This window comes from Peromyscus eremicus, chromosome 2 (assembly GCF_949786415.1).
Source record: "Peromyscus eremicus chromosome 2, PerEre_H2_v1, whole genome shotgun sequence".
Taxonomy (NCBI): domain Eukaryota; kingdom Metazoa; phylum Chordata; class Mammalia; order Rodentia; family Cricetidae; genus Peromyscus; species Peromyscus eremicus.
Window position 1 is genome coordinate 123,774,227 of NC_081417.1, and position 12,601 is coordinate 123,786,827.

The 12,601-nt window shown below is 43.7% G+C and overlaps 1 protein-coding gene across 1 annotated transcript in view; it reads left to right on the top strand.

The window, feature by feature from the left end:
* LOC131905086 (calreticulin-like) overlaps positions 1-12,397 on the top strand; it is a 36,002-nt gene extending 23,605 nt beyond the window's left edge. The window contains exons 4-9 of the mRNA XM_059256034.1: positions 626-720; positions 2,304-2,513; positions 2,967-3,080; positions 4,000-4,143; positions 8,894-8,986; positions 11,709-12,397. Of these exons, the coding sequence (XP_059112017.1) occupies positions 626-720; positions 2,304-2,513; positions 2,967-3,080; positions 4,000-4,143; positions 8,894-8,986; positions 11,709-11,960 (908 nt within the window). The 3' untranslated portion in view covers positions 11,961-12,397. The remainder of the gene's footprint in view (positions 1-625; positions 721-2,303; positions 2,514-2,966; positions 3,081-3,999; positions 4,144-8,893; positions 8,987-11,708) is intronic.
* Positions 12,398-12,601: the final 204 nt, after the last annotated feature.

Genomic DNA, 12,601 nt, shown 5'->3' on the forward strand with positions numbered 1-12,601 from the left:
ACTCTCTGGGCTCCCCAGCTCTAATTCACACTTCTCACTAGAATTAGCACAAGGCAGACAAGCTCTCAGGCTCTGTTACTAGGTAGGAATGGCTTTGAATTCTAGCAAGGCATCTTACCAGCTCTTGACTGTGGGCAAGCTGCTTGGCTTTTCTGAGCCACCCCCATCTAAAGTGGAGATGGTAATGCTTATTTGTCAGAATTAAGTGACATGTTAGAAACTCCTGGCCTATGAGGGGTTTCCAGTGGGTTTGGCCAGCGGGGCCCTGGCAGGAGATTAGAGGAATTTTTGAGCTGAGTCTCTCAACTGAAAGCCTGCTTCTCTCCTGCTGTGTCTGCCTTCAGCCTCTCTTCGGGCCTGGTGCCCTCTCCCCTTGCCCTCCCCTGTGCTGCTTCTAGCCCAGGGCAGCACCGTACCTTTCCTTCTCTCAACATCTCGCCTCCCCCTTTGTAAATAATCCCTTTCATTAAATCTGTCTGAAATAGTCCTGACTTTGAGTGTGGCATCTGTTTCCTTCTGGAAATACTGAGTGATACACAGGCTGTATCTGTCTTGGGTCTTGGCCTCAGACTGGGCATGCTGCCTAAAATAGATGTGAAATCACACTTTGGGGTTTAATTTCCAGGCCCGGACATCTGTGGCTTTGGCAATAACAGACTACAGGTCATCCTTTATCACCAAGGGAAATACCATGAGAACAACAAGACCCTCAAGTGCAGGGTGAGTATGTGGATTAATCCTCAGCCTAGGCAAAGGATTTTATCCTTTAAATTTTTAAAATTTTATTTATCTTTATATTTTATATGTATGGTTATTTTACACACACACACACACACACACACACACACACACACACATACATATATATATGCATCACATACATGTCTAATGCCCACAGAAACCAGAGTAGGAAGTCAGATTCCCTGTGACCAGAGTTATAGGTTGTTATGAGCTGCATGTGGTTGCTGAGAGTTGAACCCAGGTCCTCTGGAAGAGCAGCCAGTGTTCAAAACTGCTGAGCCGTCTCTTCAGCCCCCCCCCAGGGGGGGGGTTTATATATGTTATCTCATTTTTTTCTTATACGAACTCTATCAATTAAACCTTATCGTCTCCATTTTACAGATTAAGTAGACCTAGAGATGTGCTCTATATACACACTGTAGGAGCTCACACCGGAACAGCTGACGGAAAAACCTGGGAAGTAATGTGGTGTGAAGGCTGGTGTGGCATCATTCCCCACTGTAGATACTAGGGTGGGGGTCAGGAGTGCTGTGCTTACATGAGATGGGTGGGTCAGTTTACCTCAGTACCAAAGTTAGAAGCCTCTAGATTAGCTAGAGGTCAGTAGGTATGGTCAATCAACAGTCCTAACAGGCATTATTAACCAGATGTTAATTCTGCCTTGGGCTTTGAGCATGGGATAGATTTAGCCAGATAGGTCTTTTGAATTAACCAAATTCACAGTAAAGCCTGATACCGTGATTTATGCCTATAATCCCAGCCACTCTGTAGGCTGGGGTGAAAGGGTTGTGAGTTCAATGCCAACCTGGGCAATTCAGCAAGATCTTACCAAAACAAAACAAACAAAACTTTCACAATTGAGTAAAGATAAGAGTCAAGCAAAGGAAAGTAATACAGGAGCAGAGAAGAGGGCTCCTCCTCCACCTGGAGGCTTAGGTAAGGATTGCTTCCTGGAGAAGCCTTCCTCGTGCTGAAAGACGAGCATGCTCTAGTAAACGAGTGTGACAATTTTATGGAAAGATGAACTTCTGGAAGAGGAGACTGCATGAGCAAAGCCAAGGAAACTCAAGAAACCGAGGCACAACCGGAGGGCTGATACGGCTGTTGTACAGAGAACAGCAGGAACAGAGTCTAGAAAAGCCCATAAGGCCGGGGGCATTAGGAATCTTGTGTTGAAGCTAGGTCTTCCTGACCAGCCTTGTAACATGGGGCTGGATGTTTTGAGTCCTCCTCTGGGGCAAGTCTCAGCTTGGAAGCTTAGACATGATAGAGAAATCATATATGACCCCTGCTGTTGAGAAGCTCACAGTTTAATAGGACAGGCAGAATGATCAAGCTTCAGAAAGGTAGGGGCTAGAAGATGGAGGACCACAGAAGTGAGACCACAGGAGCGTGCACCAGCGGGGTGAGCCCAGAATCCCTGTAGGTGTATTAACTAGAGGAAGGGGAAAGGAATGTGGTAAAGTGTGTGTAAATATGTGGGAGAGGACATTCAGGCAACACAGTGCCTGAGATCAACAATCTCCTGTATGGAACTGAAATATCACCCATTCCCTTTACAGATCAACAAAGACACTCACCTGTACACTCTGATCCTTCGCCCTAATGCGACTTACGAGGTCAAAATTGACAACGAGAAGGTGACAACTGGGGGCCTGGAAGATGACTGGGACTTCTTGCCTCCCAGGAAAATAAAAGACCCCTATGCCAGGAAACCAAGGAAATGGGATGAACGGCTGCAGATAGAGGATCCTGATGATAAGAAACCTGAGGTCAGAGGGAGTTTAGCTGGGAAGTTGATCTCAGGGAGAAGAAGGTATAGTCAGGACATTAGGGCAGATGATGAAGTCAAGTGTCTGGGAGGTTGGCACCATGAGAAAATGAGGGTGTGAGTTCAAGCCAGGTCTAGCAGAATGCTCGGGGTGGCGAGACTCAAGGGGCAGACTGTGTGGGAGCAAACCACATACAAACCATAGCAGCAGCTCCCGAGACCGAGGGCAGGGTGAGGTGAGTGACAAGGATAATACCCATCTGAGGTGGGGTTAAAGCATCCAAGGTCAGATGATGGTGACCCCTGGGGTCCATAAAGGTCTTTTCTCTCCTGCACTGGGCCATCACACAGCAGAGCAGGGCGGGTAGGGAACCCCTTCCCCCTGTCTGCACTTGAGTCCCCAGTTTCCTCCCAGATCATGTCACCATCTTCATGAAGGAACATTCTGTTTTAGGATTGGGAGGACTCTGAGTTCATCCCAGACCCAGAGGCCAAGAAGCCGGATGACTGGAATGAGGCGATGGATGGGGTGTGGGAAGGGCCCCTGATACCGAATGTCAAGTACAAGGTGAGGGGCCTCTCTTTTCATTGAAAATTTGTACAGGGAAATCAGATGGGAGAGATGTCAATTCTAATTAGAAAATAAAATTTCTAACCTGCAGGCCTATAATCCTAGCCCTCAGAAGGTTGAGGCAGGATTGCAAGTTCAAGGCCAGGCTGGGCTATATAGCAAGATCTTGTCTCAAAACAAAGTAAAAACAAAGCAGAAATTCTGAGATCTTCATTCCAAATAGGACAGTGGCCACATGAGAGTTCTGTTCTCAGCCTCCTCCTGTTTGCAAGGGGGAGGGAGGCTGGTAAAGCCAGCACTAAGGTCATGGTTCGGGCAGGCTTGGGCAAGGAGCTTGTCCAGAGTGGGAAAAAGCTGCCAGTTCACGGAACAAGATACAAACAGGAAGTGGTCTCGGGCTCAGGAATCCAGTGTCTTAGAAGCAGGCCAAAAGGGCAAAGAGTAGGATCCCCATGAGTCCATAGTATTTGGAGGATAGAGGATTTTTAAAGGTCAACTCCTGAGGTCATGTCAGAAGCAAGGACTGAAGGAGTCAGCTGACAAATGGTCCAGCAATAAAATTGAATGGAGCAGGCATTTTATCTGGCCACAGTTTCCTGTGCCACACAGAGGACCGAGGACAGCCCCGAGTGCTAAGATACTTAGATAATGTTCTCCAAGAATTGTGTTTTCTTAACCTCATGAATGTGCCTTTTCAGAGAGAGGGCCAGGCCAGAAGAGGCTCCTGCCGTGTCATTTCACTCCCAGTAGGTGGAAAAGGGAACTGGGAAGAATCTTATGCCTTTACTCGAAGAAAGGGAAAGTTCTAGGAATCTGCTACACAACTGCTTATAAATTGATTGATGCTTTTTAATTGCACGATGTTAGAAGACTGGGAAATTATTACTGACGTGTCCACTCTTGGTTCTCTGTTTAGGGACAATGGAAACCTCGGATTATTGACAATCCCAATTATCAGGGGGAGTGGATTCACCCAGAGATAGACAACCCCAAATACAGGCCTGACCCCACCATTTGTCACTATTATAACATCAGCGTCCTTGGCCTGGATCTTTGGCAGGTAAAGCACTCTGGGCTCACAGCCCCTGACCGGCGGTCCTTGTAGCTCTCACAAAGTAGAAGAAGCCCTGGCCTGGAAGTTACAGACTTGAATAAATCTTGATCTTTCTAAACCTCAAAGCACTCATCTTTAAAATGGGAGTAATTATATTTGTCTTCAAAATCATAAAAGCCAAAATTTACTTAGTCCCTTCTATACACCACTGTATTAAAGACTTTGCATATTTGTTTAATTTTCACCGTATATCTGTTTCTCAACATCAAAAGGGGGCTCAGAAAAGTTGAATAAATTTCCTGAAGATATGCATCTGGTAAGATAAGCGGAAAACTTGGGCCTGAGCAATAGTCTTTGTTCATCAGACCTACTCCATGTGCTACTAATACTTTTTGATGCCTTTGTTGATCTTACATGATTTGCTGTTTTGTTTTGTGATAAGGTCTCATGTAGTCTAGACTGGCCTCCCTCCAACTGGCTATGCAGTTGAGATAACCTTGAACTTCTGATCCTCTTGTCTCCACCTCTAACTGTTCAGTCGCCAAAGCTTCTGGAACAAGGGCTCCCATGTTTTACTTTCCTAGTTTCTTTATTCATTTCCTGCTTTATTTTTTCCTATTTTCTCGTTTTTCTGACTTCAGGAGGTCAACATAGAAACAGAATGAAGTCATTACCAGATGCCAGGCCGGGATTCAGAAGGGTGGGGGAGAAGGAAGGGACACAGATATTTCTTTCCTTCCTGGCTTATCTGAAGAGCACGGATACAAATCACACACATTCACGTTGCTATCTCTCCTTTTTTTTAGGCTGCTCCTTTTGAATAAACCAGAACTTTCTATATCATGTAAATATATAAAAACATATTAATGTGCATACTCTGCTTCCTTAAAAAATTACATTTATTTAATGTGTGTGTGTGTGCATGTGTGTGTGTGTGTGTGTGTGTGTGTGTGTGCGCCATGGCCAATGTGTGGTGGAGGTCAGAGGACAAGTTGTGGGAGTCAGTTCTCTCCTTTGATCATTTGGGTTCTAGGGATTGTGGGTTCCAGAGATTGAATTTGGGTCACCAGGCTTGTCCACAAGTGTTCTTACCTTCAGAGCCATCTCACTGGCCTTTAAAATGTTTTTTCCACTAAAAGCATTAGGATACAGATTTTATTCTATATCTTTGTTCATCTAAAACAATTTAAAACTTTTGGCACAAATTTTCCTGGGCTCTGTCAACCTGTCTAAACAAGCAAACCTTCCTATTTGAAGAATTTCACCACGTCAGAGGAGTGCTCTCCAAGCCTTACTTCTCATGTGTGTAGGTCAACAGAGGGTCACAGATACTGGTCTAAAATCCAAGGTGTGTGTGTGTATGTGTGTGTGTGTGTGTGTGTGTGTGTGTGATGATGATGATGATGATTCTGAATAATGCTGACATCATCCTCACGGCATTTTTTTCCTTACAATTTCTAGTTAGGTCTCACTCCCAGGTCATACTCCTCTTCACTCAGCTAACCAGGAACATCCAGTTAGCCACAGAATCCCTGCATCTTATAGGAACATTCAAGGAACTAAGCACAGAGACCTGCCCCCTCTAGCCATGAGTTTCCAGCCCAAGATGCTCTGCCATCCCAACCACGGTCTTTATCCTGCCTCTGTCCCAGATGAACAGCCTCGTCCCTGACACTTCCTCTTTCCTATTCTGGTGCCTTCTAACCCAGTCCATTACTCCCCCCCCCCCCTACTTGGAAGTGACTGCATTCTGGAGTCAGGGCTGAAGCTGGGAGGAGACAGCAGAGAACAACCATTCTCTTCATCCAGGACTCCATATGATCTTTGAAGGGATAGTAATTCAAACTAACATACATACCCTGTATCCTTGTATGCATGGTACACTAGCCCATGTATAGGCCAGAGGTTGACATCTGGATGTTCTTCCTCAATCATTTGTCCATCTTACTTGTTTTGTTTTTGTTTTTTCCAAGACAGGGTTTCTCTGTGTAACAGTCCTGGCTGTCCTAGAACTCACTTTGTAGATCAGGCTGGCCTCAAACTCACTGAGATACCCTTGCTTCTGCCTCTTGAGTGCTAGGATTAAAGGCATGCGCCACCACCGCCTGTCCCATCTTATTTTTTGAGACTGGGTTTCTTACTGAGCCTGGATCTTGCTGTTTTATCCAAACTGGCTATCCAGTCCATCTATCTCTGTCTCCCTGGGTTGGGATTACAGGCCTAGGTCATGATGTCTGGTTTTGCATAGAGGCTGAGGATCCAAACTCAGGTCCATGTAAGCACTTTACCCAATGCCATCTCTCTAGCCCCTACTCTTTCCACTCGATGATCTAAGAGGAATGAACTTGTTAAGACATCTTTAAGACTGTATTTTACAATTGAATGCAGCTCTCTCTCACACATGTTCTTTGCTCTCTCTCTTTTTTTTTTTTTTTTTTTTTTGGTTTCTCTGTGTAGCTTTGCGCCTTTCCTGGAACTCACTTGGTAGTCCAGGCTGGCCTCGAACTCACAGAGATCCACCTGGCTCTGCCTCCCGAGTGCTGGGATTAATAAGAAAGTGCGCTACCACTGCCGGCGTTCTTTGCTCTTAATGATGTGAATACAGCAGGGGAGGAAGTGTGTTTCCTTCTATTTGCGTTTTGCAGATAAAAACTTGTAAGCACAGATGGGAGATGAATAGATCAAAGTGAACATAAGGCCAAGCGGTTAGGAAGCAGGACTGGGAGTTTGATGGAGGGAGGGAGGGAGGGAGCAAGAGGTCACTGAAGAAAACAGGGAGGTTAGGAGCACTCTTTTCAGGAGGAGAGATGGGCAAGCCAATAAATGGGTAGTTTTCTAAGTGAGACTGCAGACAACTCAAAAGAAGAAAAAAATCCAAAAGGTCAGAAAAATCTCACAGTTGCAAAAGGAATTTTACAAGCCAATTTAAAAGTAAATAACTTAGAGCAAACTAAAAATTCTGCTCTCCAGTGTCTGTCTCTTATTTTTCTGTAGGAAGCAGCATCAGTGGAATGATGTAAGCCAAATAAAAGGCCTTTCTTATTAAGAACAAAAATGTAAAAAATATATAGGCTTTTGGTTACAAAACAGCAGGACAGAGCTTTATAAAATATAGAGGAGAGGCACATAATCCTCATACTAAAGAACATTTTCTTGCTCACACAGCTGTTGGAATAAAATTAACAATGATTTATTTTATTTTATTTTTGTTTTTTTTTTGAGACAGGGTCTCACTATGTAGCTCTGGATGTCCTGGAACTCACTCTGTGGACCAGGCCAGCCTCAAACTCACAGAGATCCACCTGCCTCTGTCTCCCAAGTATGGGATTAAAGGTGTGCATTGCCTATCTTAGCAATGATTTAATCAACATACAAAATTACATCTTGGCCAACTTTTGATCCTTTGAAATACATCCAGATACTGAAAAGTTATAAAAATCATTCTCATCTGTTGAGTGACATTTGCGTGGCACTGTGCTTTAAATACATTAGTTCTAATTTTCATAACACTACTATCAGAGAGTTATTATTTTCCATAATTCACATTACTATGATGATGATGGTGATGATGATGATGATGGTTTTGCAATGTCACACACTGGCTAGCCTGGAACTCACTATCTAGACCAAGCTAGCCTCGACATGACAGAGATCTGCCTGTCACCTGCCTCTGCCTTCTAAGTGTTGGGATCAAAGGAATATATACCACACTCATAATCATCATCATCTTCCTCATCTTCCTCATCCTCCTCATCAACAGGGTCTCAGGTAGCCCTGGTTGATCTCACACTCACTATGTAGTTGAAGATGACCCTGAACTCTTGATTATTCTACTTTATCTCCCTAATCCTGGGATTACAGGCATGGACCATCATACCTGGCTTCCTTGATTTACCTGTGAGAGAATAACTCAGCGGGATTGAGTAACTTGCCTAATGTCATAAAACTAGAATGTAGCTGAGCTGGTCTGTTCAACCCCATGTCTTGTGCTCCTTTCTATCTTATTCCTTTGTCATGAACTAAACACTGTAACTGTTATAAAGCATGGGTTTAATCTTTTACTCACAAATACTAAACTTTGGTCTTCTTTTGATTTTATGATAGGGTTTCATGTATTATTACATAAAAAGTGTGAAGGTACATGAAACCCTGATCCCCTTGCCTCCACCTCCCATGTGCTGGGATTACAGACATGCACCGCTACACATGGCTTCTTAGCATACTATTTTAAGAAAATAGAGAAAAGGCCTGGAAAGATTGCTCAGTGGTTATGAGCATTTACTGGTTTTGTTAACAACACCCATATGGTGGTTCACAGCAGTCTGTAACTTTAATTCCAGAGGATTCGATACACTATTCCAGCCTCTGAGGGTTCCTTCATTATTCATGTGGTGAACCTAAACTGAAATAGGCACACACATAAAAAAACAAATAAATATGGCAAAATCCTTTTGGTGAGAGAGAGAGAGGAGAGAGTTTATATGCATGTGTGTATGTGCATGGCCAGAGGTGTCCTGTTCTATCTTATTCTCGAGGCAGGGTCTCTCACTGAACCTGCAGCTAGGCTGGCAGCCAGTAAGCCTCAGTGATCCTCCTGTCTCTGCCCCAGACAGCATTGGGGTTGTAAGGTACCCTCACAGCCATACGTATTTTCCACCATGATAGGGATCCAAACTCAGGTCCTCATGTTTCTGAGCCATGTCTCTAAGCCTCTAGGAACCCAGTTGTAATAATCTCACGGTTTTCATTTCAACAGGTGAAATCAGGCAGCATCTTTGACAATTTCCTTCTAACAAATGATGAAGAGTTTGCTGAAGAGGTTGGAAATATGACCTGGGGATTAAGAAAGGTGAGGTGTTTTTCCACCCTGAATTCTAGATGTCCGATTCTGCCATTTGCAAAATCATGACTCACAATCATTATCCCAATTATCTGCTCACATGGCCTTGAGAGACAGAGAACTCACATTCATTGGACATCTTCGACTTGTCACTCTGAGCACTTTTCAAAATGTATCTTACTTGGCCCTTAAGGCAACCTTACAATATAGATATTATTCCATTTCTTAGGAATGGAAACTGAGATCCAGAGGCTAAACTGCCCAAGGTCACACACAACCTTTGACTTGTTGAGTTGGCGCCTGAACCCAGAACCTATGCTCCTTTTGTGTGCCACAATGCCTTCTCAGTGTGCCATTAGAGGGAGCCACTCAGCCTACCTCAGATGATTTGGAAACCAGAGGACATGGTAGTGCTGTTTACCAGCTCCTCCCTTCCCAAAACTATTTAATGTGTGGAGTGAGATTCGGGACAATGGCTTCCTGAGAAAGACGTCCTGCATCCAGATGTCCTGGCCCTGCAGGAAGGTCAATCCAAGTAGGTTTATAGCCAGGGCTTAATAATTCAGCAGGAAACCTAGGTACCAGCAAAGCACAGGCACAGAAGGTAAAAGCAAAAACAGCAGCCTGCCTGCCCCTGCCCTGAGCTGAAGCAATGGCTCCGTTGATAAAGCATTTGCAGTGTAAGCATGAGGATCAGAGTTCAGATTCCCAGAGGCCACATAAAGGCCGTACGTGTTTCTAGGGACAGGTGTGCTAGGCCATTGTTCTACCACCAAGCTGTATTACTGGAACTTGTCTTACTTCTTATTTTAAGACAGGGTCTCACAAAGTTACTCAGGCTGGCCCTAAACTCACACTGTAGCCAAGGCTGGCCTTGAACATGCGTCCTTTGTCTTCAGCCTACCAAGGAGTTGAGATTACAGGTCTTTGGCACCAGGCCTGATTCCCAACAGATCTAACTGAAGCTGTGAGGCTTGACAGCATTTGCCTTTACCCACTGGGCTATCTTGCTGACCCTGTGCTCAGCTTTAAAAATACTCTTTAATCTAGTTTTGTCTTGTTTTAATTCAATGTTATCATCTTTATCTTGTGATACTAGAGATCTCACCTAGAGCTTTGCTCATACTAGAGTCACTCCATTACTGAACTACTCCCCAGGCTTCTAATACCAATGTTGTGTCATTATTATATATTAGTAAAGAGCATGAGCTTTCTAGGTAGACTGCTTAGGTTCAAATTCAGGCTCCATTCTTGACTATAGTTATATGAACTTGGTCAATTTATTTAACTTTCCTCATCTATCAATTAGGAAAAAACGATAGCAACTATCTTCTAAGTTCCTAACATCTTGCATGTGTTCAATATCTAGCCTGTGTAAATAATCTATTTAACCATACATTCACTTGATAAATACTTAGTAAGAGCCTGTTCACCACGGCAGTCGTTAGGGATATAGCCATGAAATAAAATTGAGACATTTCTATCTTATGGGGCTTGTATTCAGTTTGGAGAGAACAAAATACAGAAAGTCCACATGAACTGGTTGTGATGGTATACCAAACGCTGCAGAACTACAGGGAGGGAGGCAGAGGTGGAAGGATTAAGAAAGAGTTCCAGAGTTGGGCATGGTGGTACACACCTTAGACTCCAGCACTCCGGAGGCAGTGGATCTCTGTGAGTTCGAGCCCAGCCTGATCTATATAGTGAGTTTCAGGACAGCTAGGGCAACATAGAGAAACCCTGTCTCAAAAATTTTTTTTAAAAAGAAAAAAGAAACCATTCAAGGTCATTCTGGACTATATAGGAACACTCCGTCTCAAGGACAAAATAAGCACATGAATAAATAAGAAATCCAAACATCAGATTCCCTCATGTAGAAAGTGAGGATGAGCAACATTATTTATCACTGTGAGGAATACAAATGACACACAAATGTCGTTTAGCCTGTGCTGGGCGATGGCATAAGCATCAAGTGAATATATGACGAATCTGGATTCATTTTATTTTAGTATTTTTTTTTAATTTTCGAAATGATTTTATTTAAAAGTTGTTTTATTACATTTATTTCGTGTGTAAGTGCATGCACATGCCACGGTATGTGTGTGGAAGTCAGAGGACAATGCCTTCTCCTAGATGAGTCCCAGGGATCCAACAGGTGGTCAGGCTTGGGCCAGAAACTTCTTTTGCTCAGGCCTCTTTCCAGCCCACTTTATTTTATTTCGTTTTACGTTTTATTGTTTTGTTTTCAAGACAGGGGTTCTCTGTGTAGCTTTGGAGCCTGTCCTGGAACTCACTTTGTAGAACAGGCTGGCCTCGAACTCAGAGAATCACCTGGCTCTGCCTCCTGAGTGCTGAGATTAAAGGCGTGCACCACCATCGCCCGGCTTCATTTTACTTTTTTTTTTTTATTTTGAGACAGTCTTAGGTAGCTCAGGCCAACCTTAAATGTCTATCAGAGGATGACCTTGAGCTCCTAATCCTGCTTCCACCTCCCAGGTGCTAGGATTACAGGTACACAGCACTATGCCTAGCTTTGAATCTGCTTTATTTACAAAGGAACTGTACACCATACACCCAGACACAGATTTCTCTTCACCCCAGAAGTACTGAAGCTTACATGTAAATGAACACCATCCTAGGACTCCTAACGCCGACAGGAAGACTACAGATGTTTCTAAAATGTGTCTGTTTGTCTCATCTGTGCAACTTTGGAATTCCACACTTTCAACAGGATGTAGAGCAGCAGTGGAGAGAGCTGTATGAGGAAATGGAGAAAAAGAAGGAGGCAGAAGAGGCTAAAAAGAAGAGGGAAAAGGAGCGGGCCAGGAAAGAGGACATCTGGGGACTTGATGAGGAGGATGAGGAGGACAATGAAGAGGACTCCGAGGAGGAACCAGATGCAGGGCCCAAGCAGGAAGACAGTGCTAAGAGGGCATCTCTGGGGGAAAAGGAAGTCCGCTTTGATCAGAAGGATGAACTGTAACTGCGGAGAGAGGAATTACCCACAGAAGCGAGAGACGAGAGATGGCGCTTAGCAGGGGAAATGCTCCTGAGGTTAGCAAACTGCGGGAAGTAAAATGACTTGCTCTTTTCAGATAAACTTTGGGTTTCTATTTCCACTCCCCCTCCCGTGCTCTATTGGCTTATTAGTGGAAAGGGAATGAATGGTAATTTCTATTTTATGACGTGGGTATAGTGACTGGATGAGGTAATGTGTATAAAGCGCCCAATGTAAATACATTGTAAAAAAAAATGGAGTAGTTAAAACTACTATTGTTATCATGGTGTTTACGAAATTAATGGTTGGTAAATAAGCTTCTGTATAAACCTGATTCTCATTTTCAGTTGAGCCCTATGCTCCTGGGGATTTTCTTTGTTTGAATATATGTATTTCTTAGTATTTACTGAGCAGTGCTGACAGTTCTACCCAATGTTTTCCTCTTGTTAATGTACTGAGCACCTAAAAACAAAATCAGAACATCTCCTGAGTGCCTGGAAAAATACTTCATGAAAGTCACTTTGTTGGCCTGCTGTGTTCGTGCCCTAATTTTTAAATGACTGTTACTTGTTTGCAAGTTTGCTGGTCTTATTTCTATCTGTTCTGTTCCACCTGCTCACAGCATC